The sequence below is a fragment of the Somniosus microcephalus genome, chromosome 24 (genome assembly GCF_052327205.1).
Source record: "Somniosus microcephalus isolate GS21.2 chromosome 24, FLI_Smic_1.0, whole genome shotgun sequence".
NCBI classification, from domain to species: Eukaryota; Metazoa; Chordata; class Chondrichthyes; order Squaliformes; family Somniosidae; genus Somniosus; species Somniosus microcephalus.
The window spans coordinates 21,254,864-21,277,339 of record NC_141010.1 but is presented as its reverse complement, the minus strand read 5'-3'; the positions used below and the strand labels follow the sequence as shown (position 1 = coordinate 21,277,339).

Genomic DNA, 22,476 nt, shown 5'->3' with positions numbered 1-22,476 from the left:
ATGTGATTATTGCAGGATAATCTGGTTCAGCGGCTGTGACTGCCAAGAGAAAATTGCCCAGATGTGGTTGCCGTGATGCATTGCTGAAAACAAATGCAAGCAGTTTCATATTTTCGAAAGCTTGTTGAAATTATTGCAAACAAGCGTTTACCTGCCAGATGGACTGGATTGTTGTATTCTTCAATAGTCACTGTGAACTATGATTTGCAGTCTTCTACCTCTGATATCACTGATTTTCCTCTTTCCTGTATCTGTTTTGTAGATTATGGATGCACCTGATGGGCACAGGGCACCCTTCCCTTCCCAGCGATACAGCAGCAATTCTCAGAGTGACCCCTCGCCTATACCTCTTGAACAGACCAGTGGCTATAGTAGTCCCTCTCCATATCCGTCCCCGTCCCCTTCTCCTTCGTATCCAAATGGAATCCAGGAAGAGGGGCCTTGTATAATAGAAGATGTATCATTTTTTCTTCGGGACAAAGGTGAGATCATAGTTCACAGATGTGGGAGATTTTTCTGTTTAAATCACTTGCAACAAAATGTAACCTAAATTACCTCTTCACACCCCTCCTGGAGGTGCTGACTCATGCAGGGTATGGCTGCACAGGTGCGAACAGCTTTCTTCTACTATGGTCATACATTTGTTCTCCATTGTGATATGCTACACAGCGAGTGTTAGCAAGCTCTTTGACTGTGATGGGTATTGGAGCTAAGCTTGATCCTATGTTTGCCTGATGTGCACGAGACAAAGATGTACGGGAAACTTTTTTTTATCCGGCACCGGTGTGGTGCCGGTTGATCAAAAAGTCCGGATTACAGAGAGGTATACTTCCCAAGGTACGAGAGCCCCGTACACAGCCACTTGTGCAGGAGTCCCGGTTACACAACCACAGATCCAGGAGCCCCAGTTACATGGCACTTGTGCAGGAGTCCCAGTTACACAACCACAGATCCAGGAACCCCAGTTACACGGCACTTGTGCAGGAGTCCCGGTTACACTACCACAGATCCAGGAGCCCCGTACACAGCCACTTGTGCAGGAGTCCCGGTTACACGGCACTTGTGCAGGAGTCCCGGTTACACGGCCACAGATCCAGGAACCCCAGTTACACGGCACTTGTGCAGGAGTCCCGGTTACACGGCCACAGATCCAGGAGCCCCAGTTACACGGCACTTGTGCAGGAGTCCCGGTTACACGGCCACAGATCCAGGAACCCTGGTTACACGGCCACGAATATATAGTAAAACTTACTGAACCTACTCCTGAATTTTGCTGGTTAAAAGAGATTTCCGGATATTTAGGTGCCGGTTAAGAGAGTTTCCTGTATTGTAAAAGCCCAATAGCTGCCCTGGCTGAGCTCGGATTGCTAATTTGCATTTTTGTCCTCCTTTAAATAGCAGGATATCCAATACAGGATTCAGCAATGTATGGGCTACAATACTTGCATAACTTGAATAACCTACAGAAGAATACAAATTAGGCTAATGAGTGCAAGGCAATATTTACATGGAAGTCCTTTTGAGGAATCAATTCCTGTTGCAGCTTTTCTCTAGCAGTAAGCTTTCAGTTGTGTAAATTAATCTCTCCTAATACTCTTGAACTCTTTCTGCAATGCGTTTTTCCCCAGGTTTTTGCAGGGTCTCTTATCCTCGTTCCAAGCTACAGCTCAGCCTTATTTAATCCTTTATTTTTCTTCTGCTGGACCATTAACTACGCTTTGACTGCCTATAGTCGTAAACCTAAACAATCCAGTTGAGCGGTCAGCAGTAATGTATTGATATCCTCAACCAACAAAGCTGTAAATTTGCATTAGATTAAATAGTATTTATTACATTAAATTATAGACTGTTAATTTACAGCTGGCCATGCATTGACCTCAAAATGTTTTGAGGTTTTCAGTGACCTGTTCTACGCTGAGGCTATGCTGGATATTCCCTTCTGAAGAAGGGTGTTTCATACAGAAATATGGAAAAACTGCTTATTTGGGGGGAAAATATGGGTCTGACTTGCTTAAGTTAACTTCTAAAATGTGCTTTTATACAATTCCTATAACTGTTTCCCCCCTTTGGACTTCACCTAACCATCCAACAAAAACTTGGATATTCTCACTTCTGACAGTCAAATTGGAATGTCAGTTATCTTGGTTATGAAACTAGTATTGCTAAGTCACTTCCTCCATATTTTTTTTTATAACACAGATAGCGGCACAAGCTCCCCTCTCCTGAAGTATGCTTCCTCTCCCAAACCAAACCACAGCTACATGTTCAAGCGGGAGCCACCAGAGGGCTGTGAGCGGGTGACTGCATTTGAAGAAACACCGTAAGTAAAGGATTTGCATTTAAACCATTGACAATGTTGAGTGTTTACTCGGGAAGAAGTTTACGTATGTTGTAATATTAATTTGATAGTCTTTCAAATTGGCTAAGTACCTGTGCAGCTAAATTGAGCGCAATTTTACACAAACTTTCCACGACATTGCTATCGGGGCTCAAGGTTGACTACTTTTTTGGTTTTAAGCATGTGCCCATTATGTATCTATTGAATTAATTTTTCATTTCCAAATTAATGAGTGGATAGCATATTCACTTAATTTTTCCCATTCAAATTGTCTGAGCCCTTGGTTATGTAGGGGCTGGTGTAGATGCATGAACTATTTCCCTTTGTTAATTTCTAAGTACAGGAAACACTCTCTTATCCGGCACCGGCGTGGTGCCGGTTTATCAAAAAGTCCGGATTACAGAGCGGTATAGTTAAAAGGTATGAGAGCTCCGTACACAGCAACAAATCCAGGCTTCCCTGTTGCTTAGCAACAGGTGCAGGAACCCCGTTACACAGCCACAGATCCAGGAACGTCCACTAATATGAAGTAAAACTTAACTGAACCTACTCCTGAATTTTGCCGGTTAACAGAGGTTTCCGGTTATTTAGGTGCCGGTAAATCGAGAGTTTCCTGTATAGCCTCTAAATGCAGTCCTGTCCTGGTTCAGGCGATATTGACAAGCGGGGCTATTCCAGCCATTCAAGTTCTGGAAGCTAACGTGACCTATATTTGCCTAATTTTCAGTGTAAAATTAGGAAGGAGCTTCATTGTGTTGGAATTAAATGAAGTTGGCAAGAGAATGAAATTTAGGTAGAGCTTGAAGGCTTTCTGTTCAATGCCCTGGACCGCAAATACTATTTGGCCCTTACTAGTGTCAGGTTCTGCCTCATATGATCCTCTCTCAAAATTCTGCTACTCCATAAAGAAACAATTCAACCATATTGAGTGTCAAATATTATATAACCCAACGTCTCGGTCTGCAGATTATAATCAGCAATTAATATTTCAGTAGAATATGAACAACTAAATAAAATTCAATGTGCAGAATATTAGAAATGTGCAGATCATGGAACAGTAGGCTGATTGAATTCCAAACTACTGTAACTAGCTTACAGTAACAAGGTGCACATTGTAGCAGAACAGTCACTGTGACCATTGCATCATTTAATGGTGCTAGAATTGAAAGGATGTTGGATTAGTAAGGGTTCGATCTACAAGTGTTATGCAGACCATTCAATGTTATACCTTGCCCTTTGAACATGCTGTGTAGTGTTCAAAATCTGGGAAAGTGATATGCACAGTTGAGTACAGGAAACTGTTATCCGGAGGCTAAATGTCCGGCAAGCTCGAGCCACGGCAAAAATCAGGAGCCGCTTTTAGGTTTTTTCTTCTCGTGGCTTTTTTTTCCAACAGTCAGGCTCTGCAAAGTCTCTGTAGCTTAGCAACAGCTTCAGAGAGACACTTCCAAGGTACGGGCTGACTGTTTAGAAGCTGTTGCTAAGCAACAGTGTTTGTTGTCAGATACGGAGATGAAAAGCTCCGTATGCTTCAACATTAACGCTGGTGTGTCCGGCAGTTTTGAGGGAACGGCAACAGCTCGGTCCCGTCAGTGCCGGATAGCGCACAGTTTCCTGTACTACAGTGCTTTAAAAAAAATAATAATAATTTTGGATCAAAACTTTTGAAAGTCCCATTTCTGTGGCTGAAAAGCAATGCTTTGAAGTCATCAGATCAAATAAAACAGTGTGCCTTATTTTCAAGAGACTCTGAAGTAGGGAGGCAGGACAAGATAGGTTAGTGACCTTGTGAAAGCACATGCTCACACTAGTACTTGTTTTTAGGAGAGGGTTTAAGTGATACTACTTTGGATCTCCTTCCCACATACATGTCCCGAGGCACCAATTCAGGCAGGCACCCTGCTTGTGTTAATGGGACTGTAAACCCAAATTGTTTCTATGAATTGCTTAAACTCGCCATGTTTGGGTGTTTTCTGTACCCTATGTAGGGATGTGATGTGTCTTGCTCTGTTGTAAAGAGCATGGAGTTATGAATGGCTCCTTCTAAAATGTTTCCTAACAGTTGCTGTATTAAAATCTTCATTACTGGGGGGTGGGGGGAAACTGATTTTTTAAGTTTGCTGCAGGAATCCAATTGCAATGGTTAAAAACTTTAAGGCAAACTGGTAACAAAAGTACCCTAGGTACAATTTCACTTAATCTAATATTTAGATTTATAAATTCAGTATGCAAACTCTGATTTCACCCCAAATGTACAGCAATTCTATTTTAGCTGAAATGCTTTCAAATCTGTTCAATTAAATATGATTGTGAATTAATCATTCCTGTGTGCTCTCTTTTCAGGGCTATTACCTTTGGGCAGGCTCTGCTGTACTCGTGTCCAGATAAAAACAAGGTTAATTTCAACCCCACTGGCTCTGCTTTCTGCCCAGTCCATATTCTTAAGCCTCTTTTACCAACTGTTGACTTAATATTAAGGCACTTACCAGCATCTGCTTCATCAACCTCTCCAAGCACAGGGGTATCATCGAGCACTTTGACCTCTTGCCAGTCTACAACTCAGGTCTCATTCCAGCAACCATTGGAGGATTCAGGGACCACAGACTTTGCTGAGATTTCTAAGGAGCAACCTCTACAGTTTGATCCTTGGAAACTTGCTCAGGCTGAAGAAGGTGCCTTTTTCCAGAGCTCATTAGTAATTTAGACTGGCAAATCTGCAAAAGCTGACTGGAACTTTACCCCTAACAAGTTTATGGTGTTAAATACTACAGATACTGGCTGTCTTAGCCATAAATGTATTTGTATCTTGATTGCAGGTTTAACCGTTTCATATGTAAACAGACTGATATTAAACCAACAAATGAAGCATCTGTCTTTAGGGGAAAAATTGGCCAAGTATTATTGGGACTTACCTGTAAATATTTGTGCTGAAGGCAAATGGTTCATTATCATAGCACCAAACATCGTCTTATGTGAATACAAATTCTTGGCATATATATATGCTGGAGTTTATGGTAATAAAAATTCAGAAATGTCTGCTAGTCCTTCATTCACCTTTTCTTCCATGGCTTGAGCCCAAATGTTGCGAGTGCAGCTACAATAAGCACAAGCTTATCTTGAGAAAAGGTGTAACGACATAGGACTGTTCTAAATGTTGGCCACTGTCTGATATTTTTGCTGGGGTACTTTTTCAGTCAGCTTTTAACCTCGTATAGTACCTTGTGTGTAAGACTGCTACAGTATTTAGAAAATAAAATTGTTTATATATTAAAAAATGCACATTGGAAGCTTTTTCCTTAAATAACTTTTCTTGCTCTTTACTTTATGAAAAGCATTAGGTTTAGCATTTTAAAGCAGTGTACGGCACTGAAAAGTGACTTGTGCAACTGCTGTTGATTTAAAGGTTGTAGAATATCGAGTCTAATTAGAAATCCCGGGTTACTGATTGGTGCAAGTATCGACCATTGGGTGCTGCCGAACAATTGAGCACAGTGAAATACTGGAATTTAGCAAGTATCCCGTAGCAGCAAGTACATTTCCTGCCAATCAGACACTTGTATAAGCTCAGCCAAGAATCAGAACTGTGAATGGTGTTTGATCTGTTTCAAAGCCTTATTACTCATACCTTTCCATGGGTAAAAGGAGTATAATGACACAAGTTAAGCCTATTAATGGGGATGCCACATGGGAAATTAAATTCCTATTTGTACAATATTGAGCAAAATTATCACTACTCATTTCATGGTTTTTTTAAAAATTGAGATTGGATGGGAATGAATTGCCCCTGAAACGTTCTGATTGTGCCACAAAGGAGCAGGAGGGTATTTTAAAATCAAAACTTCATTTTTTTAAAAAGATCTATCAGGTTAACAATCAAATATTGGGAATTGATTACATTAATTTGTCCAGGTCAAATAAAAGATTTGTGTGGAAGGTGACTGGACTAATTTAAAATCAAGTTAGGAGCCAATCTAAAATACACTATGAATTGGTGTTGAGGTTATACTGATCTAACCTGTGCAATTAACTGGCATACACTTCAGTTCCATGACACAGCACACAAGTGCTATGGTGTATATTGCATTCTGCTATTGTATATTACACAACAGAATACATTTCCTAACCAAGTGGTAAATATTCAAGATTTCTGTAGTTTGACTGCTCCAACCAATTTCAGTAACACATTGTGAACTTTGTCTACATCTTGGGTAGGAATTTTTTATTGCTGAATTTAGAACTGCTAGCCATTCAGAAGATTTAAGCGCATCTGTCCTGAAATATTCTGCACTCAATTGCTATTCATTTTTGAGAGTAATGTGAAGTAAAATTGCAGTAACATTGGGCAGAAAATTCTTTAAGAAAAATGTAAAAAAATCTAAGCCACTATTTAGCACCAAGGATTAAAAATAATGGCTTAATTCAACAGTATATTTGGTTGCACTACCAAGAAAATAGTTTGGGCTTTTTTCAAAGGGGAAAGGCGGGAACAAGTGAAGAGCACAAGGTTTATTTGCACCTGTTATGTCTAACAACAGTCTGTTTGACTTTACTATTCTCATTGTCACTGTTTCAAATGCTTTTTCTACTGAACTGTATTTTTAATTTTACTTCTAATATAAGTCTGGGCTTAAATATACAGAAATGTAGTTTTTTTTGTTTGGTATTTATTTAAACAATTGATGTACCCATTTAAAGGGCTAGCTTCATTTAAGGTCAAACTTGGGTATTAAAAAAATGTAACTATGTATCTGAAACCTCTAGCTTAAAAGCAAAGTGTACAGATTTAAAAAAAAACTGCTTAGTTCCTCTGCATTCCAGTTTAATTTGCAGGTATATTCTGATACAGAGCCTGTGAAAGTAAAAGCACCAGCATTTAGATTCTTAATATCTTATTGTCTCAAGTTGAAGATTGTGTGGTTAATTATGGTTTCTGAAACAAATTTAGAATGGAGTGCCCAAAAGAATTGTGTCATGGCGTGTTCTTTGCTTGTGCATTGAGTTTCAATGCAATCTGCTGCAATCTTATTTGTTTTCCATCACCTACACAGTGAAGCTGTAGACAGTAAGCGTCCAAACGTATTCGTCTGTGTGTCATGATGACCTTTGAAACTGCTTTGAAAGAGGCTTGATACTTGATTGAACAGCGCAGTGCAATTGTACTTTGGAGGTTCGGTAAAACACAATGCTAATTGGAGTAGATGTTTATTATTTGCCCCTTCCCTCTACCACTCCCTCCCTGGTCCAGGTATTGGTTATAGAGAGTACCTATTTGTAGAATTAAAATGGCTGTCAATTTACAATATTGACATGGGCTGCACTAGTGACAAGTGTGTAAAATGTAATTGTGGCAATTGTTGCCAGTAACTTGATCCTTGCGGTGAATCAAACATCTGGCATGCCATTTTAGTTTTGGTTTCAGTTGAAACTTGGCTTCTTTATTTGCTTGGTTCTGAATTCAGTACAGTCCAAAGTAAAATATTGTGCAATTCAAGATATAATAGTTCTGTCTGCACTTGGTCATGTCTCATTTAACTTTCTTTTTATAGTCTTCTGTGCACTGATGCAGAATTGTACTGCAAGTAACAAACCTTTTTTTTTAAATTGAAGGTTTCAACTGATTTCAAAGTTTATTCTCTGAAATAGTTGGGAGGGAGGATTTTTTGCCTTTTAAAGCTGCAGAAAATATCTTGGTGTTTGTATTACCACTGGAGTAGGTCACATTCTGCCTAGCAACAACCAACTCTACAAATGCATACTTGTAGGCTCCACAAAACTAACTTCAACATTAAAAACGTTTTAACTTAATTTTTACACGGTTCTGTAGTTCCAGAAGACTGCTTCATATTTTGCACCGGTTATACTGCAGTCGAAGTAGTGTGACAGTATCTCCGTGAAGGTGGTTTTACCTCCTCACCTTGTGAAATAAGGAGTCATACAGCCAGCCTGACTCCCATATTATACTCCCATATCCTAAACCACTTTTACAATGGTGGAGATTTGTAGTAAAATGTGACGTTGCATCTGGACCAGTGAAAATTTGACTTGAGTCATGACTATATTGATCCTCAAGTCATATGGTCAACAAATGTTTTTTTTCCAAAAGTATCAATACAATTCAATTTATAATCCAAATCCATCAGTATAATGTTTGTGGAAAAATTGCCATTTAATTGACTGTACTATCTCAAAACCCTTACGTAAAGGAGATGTAGTGTACATTATATTACAGAAAAGCACCAGTACGTGCACATTCAAGTCAAGTTTTAAATTGTAGCGTTGTGGCATCTACTGCTGGAGAAACTACCAGGACTTGGACAAATGCATCTTTTGGGAAACATGGTAGAAAGAAAGAAATAAACACTGTTGCATTTAGCAAGTGAACCAACACCTTCTGGTGGTAGAAACAAAGTACTGTAAGAGTATTAAATGGACCTCAACTTTTTGAAGTTGCCAGGTCTTGGACAACTGCTCATGTCATAGAACAAAGTAGCAATATTTTTCTTCCTCTTGCTTTAATCTTGGATTAAATTTACTGTTGAATTTTTGCAATAGCCATGTTTTAAAATCTAGATCAAATTTCACACTTACTGTGTTGCTTCCTAGAAAAAGGAGAACCTTGCAGTCATCGGTGGCTTATACAATTCTAGCTTAAATTGTACTTTCCAAAAAGAAATCCCAGTGGTTACTAGAACTTGAGAATCAAGCAATTAAAGATTCAAAGCAAAAATAATCTATGACCCTTGTAAATAAATAGTGAACTTAAGTGAAACAAGATAAGGTAGCTGACTTTATAAAGCAAGACATTGTAGGCACAGCATTCCTCTGCCACCAAAACACTACCATGACACATTTCCTTTTGTTACACACTTGAAATATGTATCCACATTGAGAAACAAAATTAGAATCTCTGAAGAATTCTAACTCTTGTGTTTTCTATTGTAGTGTATTTGTTGATCAGAATGAGCTCTGTTATGACGACTGCAGATAACTAATACCACATGAATGTTATGAGTAAATTGCTGACCAAATTGGTTAATGTAACACCAGTTTTGTATTTAAAGATTTGAATTGGCCTGGAAGTGTATCTTTGATGTAGAATTATTTTGTCTTATAGACACTATTTTGGGGGTTTGGTTGACATTGTACATACGTTTCAGAACATTAAGCTTGGACAAATGTATTGACCACATGAGCTGTGTTTCGCGTGTGGATTTTGTGTGTTTTTTTTTAAGAAGTAGGTTCATTTCAGAAAATATAAAAATAAAAGTGCCAATTTCCACTGCAGATATTTTGTGCTTTGTTCCCAAGGGATTAAGGTCTCAATGGAATAACTCTTCAATTAGTTTCAATTTTCTTTAAGCAAAATCAACATTCAAGCACTTGCACTTCGTGCACTGATGCCTGCAGACATATACAGGAGTGGAACAACCCAGGTTTTGCTCCTCGTCTGACATACAGTGGACTTTCTGTTACCAATGTGTATCTGACCCAACAGTCCTTGTTTGTATATCCTTTGCACTACTTTCAACAACAACTTGTATTTATATCGCGTCTTTAACATAGTAAAACATCCCAAGGCACTTCACAGTAGCGTTGGCAAACAAAATTTGACAGAGCTACATGAGATATTGGGGTATATGACCAAAAGCTTGGTCAAAGAAGTAGGTTTCCTTTTTGCCAGTGGCAGGCCTATCACTGAAGTGAAAGGACTCATTGTATAGATGTGGCGAGGGAGAGACCCTCCATATTTCATGTTTTGTGCTATGCAGTGTGACTGCATGGACTGGAGATGGCCATTAATGTTTTCATCCATGTTGTGCTGTGGCCAGCTGGCAGGTTTGTTAATGCTCCAGGACTGACTTTCCCATGCAACCAACACCATTCCTCATTCCCTCTTCGCTTTCCCCCCCCCCCCCCCCCCCCCAATCCTTGCAAACCATTTCCTGAAGGGAAGTTATCTGACTCCCGACTTCAACTTGATAAAGCAGCATGATGGAGATCAAGCATCTGCATTTCATCTCTATTCAAAGATTCTAGGGATTGAGAAGAGAAGGCTACAAATTTTAACCGGCTTATCTGCAAGAATCAGACCCCTTTTTATGGAGGTTGCATTTGATTTTAGATTTTTTTTTTTTTGTCCTGTATGTATTTTACAATTCTTATTTGAGCAGATGCCCTGCTGCACCAGATGTTCAATACCTAGCTCTGCTGCACAAATTGGCATTTCCTATATTCTACTACACAGCTACTGAACTGAATTGTGGGGTTGTATATACCTATGGTCAGCTGTGGAGCAACCTGACATGAGGTTTTTTTGAGATCCCATTTCTGATTTTTCTGTTTTGTCAAACAACTTCAGAGTTTGTACATCTGCCCAAGTTAAAATACTACAACACTAGAAACAATCCAGCTGTCTGGTTTTAAACTCCCTCGTCCAAAGCCAGACTATTCGGCTTAATGGATTGAATGAGGATGGTCTGCTGTGCAGCATTTTATTCATGACAAAACTATACTTAAGGTGTCTTTGTCCTCCTTTGCTGATGTGGCTGATAGCAAGAACCATTCCACAACTCTCACTACTGTGGGATTTTAAATTTTAGTTGACCTGTTCACATGGTAGACCAAAGATATTTTCTCCAATCTAATTGGATAGTTTAACTCTGACAACCACTAGCAAATACTAACCAAAAGAGTGTTATCCACTGTGCTGCACAATTTCTGGGCCACACCAATGTTTCACACATTACATATTCACATCCATCATATACCACCGCTTCTTTTAGAAATAATAGAACAATAGTTTTTTTTTTTCACTTTTTGAACACTTGACTAGTTATTAAAAAAAACAAAAAAATTGGAGATGGAGAAAAAAGGTTGTTTAACTGGGTGAGGTGATCAGAGGTGGGATGCCATGTGGCTACACCTCCAGCAGAAGATGAGGGGAGATTAAGCTGGTTTGTTAGATCATAGAAGATTGGAGCAGAGCTGCTGGGGCTGAGCCAGTACTAGCTGCTAGACACTCATTGTCCGGGGCTAGGTCGCTTGCCTGCAGGAATCCAAATGCTCACCTAATCACTTACTGGATTGTTGGAACATGCATTAAGCTATGGAACTCGATGATCTGCTGCTACCCTTCTACAATTTCTCAATCTTGTTGCTTCCAGCATCCACCAGGGTTAAATCCATGATAACTTCTTGGTTATGTCTCGCAATATGCAAGATGTGTCTCCTTGCTTTGAAAAAGATCTGTGGTAAATGATGGATGAGAATATGCAGCATGTAAAACGTGTGGCCCAGAAATTGCACAACACAATGGATGTGTGGTATTTGGTTAGTGTTTGTTATCAGTTGTCAGAATTAAACTGTCCAATTAGACATGAAAAATGTTAACTTGCCTGGGGGAATTTATTTTATGATCTATGATCTTTGGTCTCCATCTGTGAACAGATCAACTAAGTCTTAAAATCCCATGGTAGTTTGATCAGTTGTTGACACAGGTTCTGCTACTAGCAATATTAAAATATTTACATTAACACATACCCTCCCATTCCTGTAAACCAAGTTTTGTATGTAAAATCCTCCAGAACTGCTGCTTTGTTTTATTTTTAATCAGAACATTGTTATACTTCTGGTATCCAAACCCTTATGGCTATGCACATTTGAACACAGATTATTTTATAATCCATAATCGAACATCTCTTCGTACTAATACAAAAGCAAAATACTGCGGATGCTGGCAATCTGAAATAAAAATAGAAAATGCTGGAAATACTCAACAGGTCAGGCAGCATCTGAGGGGAGAGAGAAACGTTAACTCTGTTTCTCTCTCCACAGATGATGCCTGACCTGCATATTTCCAGTCTTCTGTTTTTATCTCGTACTGTCTTCATGCAAATTTAAACAGTAATGGTATTGTGTGTATGCATTTCCAGAGACTCGCCTAACACTGATTGTTAGGTCTTCACATTAAAAACAAATTGTCTTGACTTATTTTGTTGGATTATGTTGATTAAATTTGAGTGTTGATGGATTTTAAAATTGGTCATCCCCCACCCGCACCCTGGAACTGTGCACTGACTTCGTGATCTCCACAATCCTGAGCAGCATCATCCTAATTATAGAAAGAGCCAATTAAAATTCGGGTGCTTCCCCACAAGGAGGAAGTGAAAATCAGCCGATCCAGTCTTGGCCCAGCACCCCCTGCAGATTGGTTTCAGAATTACATTGGCTAAGGCCTGGAAACCAGTTATCTTGAGCACCATGGTATGTGGAGGGGGTGAAAATGCACCTGACTGTTTCAATATATAATATTTTAGCGCTACAAGGGTTTGTATCAGAGATTTTGGCACTTGCAGCTTGACCCTATTTTTCATATTTTTGGGGGGAGGATTGCATTTATATTTTCTCTCCCTTCTCCCTCCTTCCCCCCCCCCCCCCCCCCCCCCGTTTATTCCTTTCTTTCCTAATTTCCGAACAGAATATATTCCTGTCTATGTTGCAATGAGATAGTGTGCCACCTGATTGTAATACCATTCAATCTGACAGTGACTGAACATTGTAGTTCTTGACATTCGTATCTTTGTGGGTCGTATTTCTTGGCTCCGGAAGCTGCTTGGATCAGCTATAAAATTTACAACTATAGCTGTGAAATGCAGGTTGAAATCTGATCTTTTAGCAAGTTTTAAGGACAGTAGTTACCTTAGTCTGTATTGTGGTGAGGTGATGTTTTCTATTCACAGCTAATGTAATCTAACACTACCATAGTAACAACACTGCATTTGACTTTGTGTTGAGGTTTTTGTTGCATGTTGGCAAAGTTACAAAAATGTGGCTACTCTAGTACAATTAAAAAAAAAAAAAAAAAATCTCCTTAACCACGACTCTGTCTTTGACACGAGTGTCCTCAACTCCATCCCACAGCATGCTACCCGCCACCATCTCAACACAACCCCAGCCTGGCATGAGGTTGAAAAGGCCATCCGACAACTGAAGAACAATAAGGCCTCGAGCAGATGGAAATCCCCGCCGAGGCACTAAAGCATAGCGGAGAAGCACTACTGGCGCGAATTCATGAACTCATTTCTCTTATCTGGAAGGAGAGCATGCCGGGGATCTCGGACGTCGTAATTGTGACCATCTTCAAGAAAGGTGACCAGTCCGATTGCGGTAATTACAGAGGAGTTTCCCTGCTATCAGCCACAGGGAAAGTCATTGCAAGAAGCCTCCTCAATCACCTTCTCCCAGTGGCCGAAGAGCTCCTCCCAGAGTCGCAATGCGGATTCTGCCCACTAAGGCACAATGGAGATGATCTTCACCGCACGTCAATTACAAGAGAAATGCAGGGAACAGCACCAACCACTGTACATGGCCGCCTTTGATCTCACAAAGGCCTTCGCCACTGTCAACCGTGAGGGATTATGGAGTGTCCTCAAATTCGGCTGCCCTCAAAAGTTTGTCACTATCCTCCGCCTGCTTCACGACGACATGCAAGCCGTGATCCTGGCCAACGGTTCCACCACAGACCCAATTCACGTACGAACCGGGGTCAAGCAAGGCTGTGTCATCGCACCAACGCTCTTCTCAATCTTCCTTGCTGCAATGCTCCATCTCGCCATCAGTAAGCTCCCCACTGGAGTGGAGCTAATTTACAGAACAAACGGGAAACTGTTCAACCTCCGTCGCCTCCAGTCCAGAACCAAGGTCGTCCCATCCTCCTGTCGTCGAATTACAGTATGCAGACCATGCTTGCGTCTGCGCTCACTGAGGTCGAACTCCAAACCATCGTAAACACCTTCACCGAAGCATACGAGAGCATAGGCCTTACACTAAACATCCGTAAGACAAAGGTCCTCTACCAACCTACCCCCGTCACACAGTACTGCCCCCCGATTATCAAAATCCACAACAAGGCCTTGGACAACATGGACCACTTTCCATACCTCGGGAGCCTACTGTCAACCAGGGCAGATGTCGACGACGAAGTCCAACACCGCCTTCAGTGGGCCAGTGCAGCTTTCGGTCGCCTGAGGAAGAGAGTGTTTGAAGACCAGGACCTCAAACCTGGCACTAAGCTCATGGTCTACAGGGCAGCAGTGATACCTGCCCTGCTGTATGCCTCGGAGACATGGACCATGTACAGCAGGCACCTCAAAGCACTGGAGAGGTACCACCAACGCTGCCTCCGCAAGATCCTGCAAATCCATTGGCAGGATAGGCGCACCAATGTCGGTGTTCTTGCTCAGGCCAACATCCCCAGCATCGAAGCTCTGACCACGCTCAATCAGCTCCGAAGGATGGGTCACATTGTCCGCATGCCTGATACGAGACTCCCAAAGCAAGCGCTCTACTCGGAGCTCCGGCACGGCAAGAGAGCCCCAGGTGGGCAGAGGAAACGCTTCAAGGACACCCTCAAAGCCTCCTTGGAAAAAGTGCAACATCCCCACTGACACCTGGGAATCCCTGGCCCAAGACCGCACAAAGTGGAGGAGAAGCATCCGGGAAGGCACCGAACGCCTCGAGTCTCTTCGCTGGGAGCAAGTGGAAGCCAAGCGCAAGGAGTGCACGTCAACCCAAGCACCCCACCCACCCGCCCCTTCAACCACCGTCTGCCCCACCTGTGACAGAGACTGTAGGTCCCGCATTGGACTCATCAGTCACCTGAGAACTCATTTTTAATGTGAAAGCAAGTCATCCTCGGTTCCGAGGGACTGCCAAAGAAGAAGGACCTGCTTAAAAGAAAACTATTTGTTGTATTGAAGAACCAATTCAGTAAAATTCCAGGGGTTAGGTGGCTGTTGCTGAAATAGGTTAGAATGTTGTCCTTTCATCTCTAGATTCAAATCCAGCCCAGACTGACGGATGAAAATTCTTTCACTTTGCAAGAAATGAGTGGGCGGATTCAGCCCAGATCCAAATGGGATTGCGCTCATAGCACAAAACTCCGCACATCCAGCTCCAATTAATTTGGATGTTTTCTTTTAGATACTGGATGGGCAGCTGCTGTGAGTAATAAAAAAAAATCGCATTGGCCAAGAAGTTAGAAAAATATATTGGGGCAGAAGAAAAGGTGCTTCACGTTAGTGGAGATAAAATATTACTTACCAGCACTGACATCAGTTACTTTGAGCATACTGTCAATGTAAGAATCTTGTGCACCTCTCACTTTAAATGTTCACACATTGTTGCATCCAATTGTCTAAAATATTCTTAAAGCAAATCAGAAACCTACAAATAAGCAAGTAGCAAGCAGAAGGGGAACAAATTAAATCACTGTTTTTGGCAGCAATTTTATTTTCCAGTAATTTATGGATAAAAATACTTTTCTGGTCAGCCAGATGTCTGACATGCACAGGAACGCATCATGCTCGAGCCTGGAAACCAAGCTACTGTGCCATCCACACTAGTAAAGTTTCTGTTAAATCCGTGAATCTTAAGGTATGGTGTTCTTCAATAAATAGACGGAGACTGCAGATTAACAATCAACAGGTGTTTACTGGATGAGGGTAGTCTAAAAACTAACAGTACAGATCCCTACTCAGGGTTTATATACAGGTGTGGTCACTGCTGGTACTACAGTATACAGGAGCTGTAAAAGTAGTTCTCTTAAAGGTACATACATAGAAACATAGAAGATAGGAGTAGGCCATTCGGCCCTTCGAGCCTGCTCCGCCATTCAACGAGATCATGGCTGATCATCCAAACCCTAGCACCTGGTCCCTACACCGACAGCCATCCCACACAAGCCCTATCCCCGTAACCCCGCGTATTTAATCCCCCCTAACACTAAGGGCCAATTTTTGTCATGGCCAATCAACCTAACCCGCACATCTTTGGACCGTGGGAGGAAACCGGAGCACCCGGAGGAAACCCACGCAAACACGGGGAGAATGTGCAAACTCCACACAGACAGACAGTCACCCGAGGCCGGATTTGAACCCGGGTCCCTGGCGCTGTGAGGCAACAGTGCTAACCACTATGCCACCGTGCTACACTACAGTTTCTACTTACCCAATGTGAGTGGATGCTTTTTCTACCTTTCCTCCTTTTTCCCCACCCACTCTAGTTAAGAATAAATCCCACTTCCTAAATACAGAGCGCTTAGATGCAGATTTTCAAGAGCCAAATGCCTAGAAGCCACTTGTGCACAGGTGTACTGCTGGAGTTTAACTAGCCAAAATCCCATTTTACCAGCACAGTGCACTGGTAAGCTTCTTGTTGCATATCTGGCCAACATCACTGTACCCGTTGGGGCAATGGCTTGTAAGCTGCTTTAGAGCCAAATGGGAAGATTCCCAGTTCTTGGTTTACTCTGTCAGGTTTCAATAATGAGCCAAGTTGGCCACTCGATTATCAACATTGCCCTGAGGTCCTGTGACCCTATTTGGTATAGATATTGAAATATCCAGTCTGCTCTAGAGAATTGACTTGTCTCTGAATTTCCATCATTAGACATTTCATCTTGTTGCCACCTCGACCCTTAAGAAATCGTGCTTATCCTTCTATCTTCATTTAACATCTCGTCAGAAGCCCGGCACCTTTTGAGAACACAGCCGTCCCCAGGACTGCACTGTAGTCTCCACCTCGATTATGTGCTCAAATCCATGGTAGGCCTGAACCTATAATCTTCTGACTAATTGGTCATTGGACAACTGACCACTACAGGTTTACATGCTATACTTATCAAATGGAGGTTCCAATGTTGGTGATGCCGAGTTTCACCAGCATCTGCTTGAATCTCTTCAACCCAATTTAAGTACTGATCCTGCCATCCCAAGTCAGAGTTTCCCAATCAGCTACACAATGAACATCTGCTTATACCCTTTAGCAGGCAGCTTCTTGCGGGACATCCAACTCCAAATCTGCATACCAGGCTTATCTGTCACTACTTAATGTAAATTCTCATCAGGGGCTTTGCCAAAGCACTATGCTTTCCATCGCGCTGACTACTCTTTCCAGGGTACAGTGTGACAGGCTGGTTTAGACAAATCTTTCTGCCCTGCAACAGTTCCATTTTTTTTTGCCACAATTCTGTCCCACAGCTTGCCCCTGCATCTTGTATGTAGGCTGAAGGAAGTCCTTGCTTTGCATGCCTACGTGTTCCGAACCGTGATGGAGACGGTTGGACTGTTTGAGCTTAACCGGCATTGAGGTTCTGCTGTTCGTATAAAAACAAATCAAATTGCCCTTATGCCACAGCATAGTCCTGTGGATGATGTCCAATCTAAAGTTACATTGCAACAGGACACCCAGTTACTGATTGTGTGTGTGTGTGTGTGTGTGTAGTTAGTTTCAACACAGAAATGGTCCCCATTTGCCCAACTAGTCTGAGAAAATAGTCCTAATAACATTTACCCCTTTCATCCACTTTTCTTACATCCACTTATCCAATCTAATCTTGAATGTTGGCATGGTTTCTGTCTTGACCACTAATCCTGGAAGTGAATTCCACAACCTTGCAACTTTCTGTGTAACTATGTCTCTCTCACTCTCTCTTACAAATTTTGATACAAATTTAGTATCTATGGCCCCTCATTCTAGAACCTTCAACCACTGGAAACGGTCTGCTTCTATCTTCCCTTTCATAAATGTAAACACTTCCATTATATTGCCCTGTATCAACATCGGGGGCGGTTGCCCCTTGTATCTTCCAAGAACTACCTTTTAAATACTCCCAAGCTAGGTAAATCCATAAAACTGCTTGGGGGTACCCGACACCATATCACATTGACAGGCAATGCTGGCGATGCTCAGCAGGTCAGGCAACATCTGTCAGGAAAACACGAATCACTTGATGCTTCAGGTATAAACCCTTCCTCCATTCCGAAAAAGGGTTTATACCTCAAAAACTAACTGATTTGTGTTTTCTGGATGAATGCTCTCTGACCTGCTGAGTGTGTCCATCATTTTCTGTTTTTGGATCAGATTTCCAGCATCTTACAATATTCTGACCATATCACATTGGCCGGCCGTTGTTCAAACATACCACATTTGCAAGTAGACATTTTATACAATTGGTGAATAATTATAGTTTTAGAGCATTTTTACAGCTAAATGGAGGGCCTCTTTCATATTTATGCACAAGCTCAAGATTAAACTATACGGCAGATGATACAGATTGTCAATTAAAGTCAGAGTGCTGGTGCTGGAATTATGTAACAGACCGATCAGTATTTAGAAGAGAGAGATATTTTAGCGTTTTAAGCAGAATTCATCTTTATTATTATGCGGTGGTAATTTGTTATTATGAAGCCAGTGCAAAGGCTGTGACTTCTATGTATACATTTCAATGTAATGATAGAAACAAGAGCAGGTCATTCAGCCCCTCCAGCTGTTCTGCCATTCATAGCTGTATCTACCCACGGTGGTTCTGTAACCCTTAATACCCTTGTCTAACAAATTTCAATTGACCCTCAGTCTCAACAGCTCTTTGTGGGAGTGTGTTCCAAAAGCTGATGAACCAATAATTTTAATAAAAGTGAAATGGGAACTTTAAAGAGTGCAGTGGTAGGTCTCGCTTGCAGACGCACGGTGGGGACAGTGTCGCTTGCAGACGCACGGTGGGGACAGTGTCGCTTGAAGACGCACGGTGGCGACAGTGTCGCTTGAAGACGCACGGTGGGGACAGTGTCGCTTGAAGATGCACGGTGGGGACAGTGTCGCTTGAAGACGCATGGTGGGGACAGTCTTGCTTGAAGACGCACGGTGGGGACGGTCTCACTTTAAGACGCATGGTCGGGACAGTCTCGCTTTAAGACGCACGGGTGGGGACAGTCTCGCTTTAAGACGCACGGTGGGGACAATATCGCTTTAAGACGCACGGTGGGGCCAGTCTCGCTTTAAGACGCACGTTGGGGACAGTCTCGCTTTAAGACGCACGGTTGGGGACAGTCTTGCTTTAAGACGTAGAGCCGGGCTCGAGGCTGGGTGTGGGTGAGTTTAGGCTGGGGAAGGTCTGAGGCTGTACCGGGGAGGAGGAGTGGTCAGGCCGGGGAGGTGGGCGAATAAAGGCGGTCGAGGTGCGGGGCCTGAGGCCTGGGATCGGGGTGATGGGAGTCGGCCGCGTTTTGCCCCGGCCATGACTTGCACTCCCAGCCCGAGGCCTGAGGCCCGCCCAGGGAGGGTTTTCCGGCTCCTGAAGTAAGGCCCTGGGCCGCGGGGGCGGGCGGAGGTTTGGGGGAGGAGCCCTGAGCCCACTCTGGGGCCGCTCTGCTCACCTCCTACACCCACCGGCCTTTCCTGCGCTCTGAGGCACCTGTGGGGCCCTGGCATTGCCGGCCTGCCCAGCCAGGCTAACATCAGCGGCGGTGGGGCTCCTGACCAGCACAGACCAGGTTTCTATCCCTGGTATTTTTGTAATCATCAAACTACTGACCTCTGGTTCATAAACTGACAATGCAACAAAAACACTTGCATTTATATAGCGCCTTTCACGATCTCAGGACGTCCCCAAAGCGCTTTACAGCCAATGAAGTACTTTTTTGAAGTGCAGTCACTGTTGTAATGTGGGAAATGCAGCAGCCAATTTGCTCACAGCAAGCTCCCACAAACAGCAATGTGTTAACGACCAGATAATCTTTTTAGTGATGCTGATTGAGGGATAAATATCGGCCCAGGACACCGGGGATAACTCCCCTGCTCCTCTTCGAAATAGTGCCATGGGATCTTTCACATCCACCTCGGAGGGCAGACGGGGCCCCAGTTTAACGTCTCATCCGAAAGACGGCACCCCCGACAGTGTAGCACCCGCTCAGCACTGCACTGGAGTGTCAGCATGCTGCGGGATGGAGTTGAGGACGCTCGCGTCGAAGACAGAGTCGCGGTTAAGGAGATGCGGCACGGCAAGAGAGCCCCAGGTGGGCAGAGGAAACGCTTCAAGGACACCCTCAAAGCCTTGAAAAAGTGCAACATTCCCACCGACACCTGGGAATCCCTGGCCCAAGACCGCACAAAGTGGAGGAGAAGCATCCGGGAAGGCGCCGAACACCTCGAGTCTCTTCGCCGGGAGCAAGCGGAAGCCAAGTGCAAGGAGCGCACGTCAACCCAAGCACCCCACCCACCCGCCCTTTCAACCACCGTCTGCCCCACCTGTGACCGAGACTGTAGGTCCCGCATTGGACTCATCAGTCACCTGCGAACTCATTTTTAATGTGGAAGCAAGTCATCCTTGCTTCTGAGGGACCGTCCCATCAGCCTAGATTTTTGTGCTCAAGTCTATGGAGTGGGACTTGAACCCACAACCTTTTGATTGAGGTGAGAGTGCTACCCACTGAGCCACTGGCTGACATTCAAAATAGTCACACTGTAGATTATCCAGTCACTGTGCCAAGAGGACTTAAACTGCCGTAAACCTAAAATGGCCACACTTTTGTATATTAAATGCCACTGCTTGTTTTCAGGTTCATTTACTAGGGGCAGAGATACTGCTCTTCAGAAACATGCGGGCTTTTTACAAAGTGTTTGCCCGTAGTCAATTTATACTTCAGAATGCAAGGTATATCCAGACCTGGGCAATTAGCTTCTCAGAATCCCATTCCTGTCTGTTTGCCAACCAGTGACTGGACTTCACATGGTGGTCACAGGATGATTGTGTGCTCTGGGCAGTCCCTCCCCATCATCACCTTCTCCACAGTTGGCAGTGGTATCAGACCCGATGGGTCACTCATCTGGAAAAGAGCAAGGTTCAGAGATGGTGAACGATAAGTGGTCCTCTTAGTACGAGTTGAGTTAAGGGCAGTGAGACTAGTTCTGGATCATTTTCAGTCCACAGTACAAGGTAATCCTGTACGTGTAGTGTCAGGCAATATTCTGGTGGTCTACTATATCAACTAGTGCCTGCTCCTTTTGTTCATATGCAACCGTACTAGAATGCTGGTGTCCAGGCCATGAGCTTGCTCTTGGCTCAGCATTTAACTGGGCACAATATAGCAGTAGGTGCTCTTGGTCATCTCATGGTCCAAGTGGAAAGTCTACCTTGAAGCAGTTAAGGACATTTTCCAAGTTGAAAGTTATACTGGCAACCAATGTTCCCTTCGAGTTGCATGGTCGCACAGCACTCTCGAGCTCCCGCGCAGCTGGTGCACCGGCTTTTAAATAGAAAAACTGCGCATGCGCAGAATTTTGAATGGGCCATGCAGCCCATTAAAGGGGCCACGTGGCCCCCCCAAAAATTTTTAAAGGAAACATTGCTGGTAACCCTTAGTTTTCCAGAACAATTATCATTTCAGACATTTTGGTCGTGAACAGAGGCGGGTTTCCACTGCTTGATGAGAGAGACATCCTTCCGGAGTTGCGGGATCAATTATTGCATCCAAATCTAAATGTATTCCAGTTGATTCCCAAGTTATTGAAACATGATGGCTGTTCGATCAGAATCTCCCATTCCCGGTGGTAGATTCATTGATTAATTCTTACAGGCTATTCACTAATAGAACTAATATCAATTCGCTTTTTCATTTGGGTTTGGAAATAGTCCCATTATTTTTTATTAGAAATGAAATTTTTTTTGCACTACATAGATGTTTGCAGAGCCCTAAGTTTTATTGTGTTTTTTTTTATAGAGTAGTTTAAGAAGGCTTATTAGTTTCCTGTGATGCAAAGACCCAAGACGAACCAGTGACTAAGCTCTAGATAGTAAAGTGGTGCTTCAGTGCATTTAACTTGCTACCAAGCTGTAAGGAAGAAGCTCAATATGCAGGGTAAAGGTCCTTTCACATGTCCCATTGCTGCATTCTGGACATGGATTAATCAGGTTCCAATTGACAGCATATGATTATAGAATCATAGAATAGTACAGCACAGAAGGAGGCCATTCGGCCCATCGAGTCTGCGCCGGCTCTTTCAAGGAGCAACGAGTTAGTCCCACTCCCCCGCTCTTTCCCCATATCCCTGCAGTTTTTTCTCCTTCAAGTATTTATCCAATTCCCTTTTTGAAGGCTACTATTGAATCTGTATCCACTGCCCTATCAGGCAGTGCATTCCAAATCCTAACCACTTGTTGTATAAAAAAGTTTTTCCTCATGTCGCTTCTGGTTCTTTATAGAAGGTACGATAGGCTGCCAAGTAGATCAGTTCTACAAACTATTACTATCTGGATTTAACTGCGGCATACAATGTGTTTTGGCAGGTCAGTTTTAAAACCA

The 22,476-nt window shown here is 42.8% G+C and overlaps 2 protein-coding genes across 3 annotated transcripts in view; both read left to right on the top strand.

Moving 5' to 3' along the window:
- The window catches only part of LOC147101116 (glucocorticoid-induced transcript 1 protein-like), a 71,072-nt gene extending 61,450 nt beyond the window's left edge, over positions 1–9,622 (top strand). Inside the window, exons 6-8 of the mRNA XM_085966303.1 lie at positions 263–482; positions 2,200–2,320; positions 4,682–9,622. Coding sequence (XP_085822429.1) covers positions 263–482; positions 2,200–2,320; positions 4,682–5,042 — 702 coding nt within the window. The 3' untranslated portion in view covers positions 5,043–9,622. The remainder of the gene's footprint in view (positions 1–262; positions 483–2,199; positions 2,321–4,681) is intronic.
- Positions 9,623–19,166: 9,544 nt separating this feature from the next.
- Positions 19,167–22,476, top strand: part of psmc5 (proteasome 26S subunit, ATPase 5) — a 33,523-nt gene continuing 30,213 nt past the window's right edge. The window contains exon 1 of one of the 2 annotated variants that reach the window (XM_085966301.1): positions 19,167–19,267. The gene's annotated coding sequence lies outside the window, so the exon portion shown is untranslated. Of the gene's footprint in view, positions 19,268–19,690; positions 20,588–22,476 lie in introns of those variants that run through there. The other variant, XM_085966302.1, reaches the window with a different exon arrangement.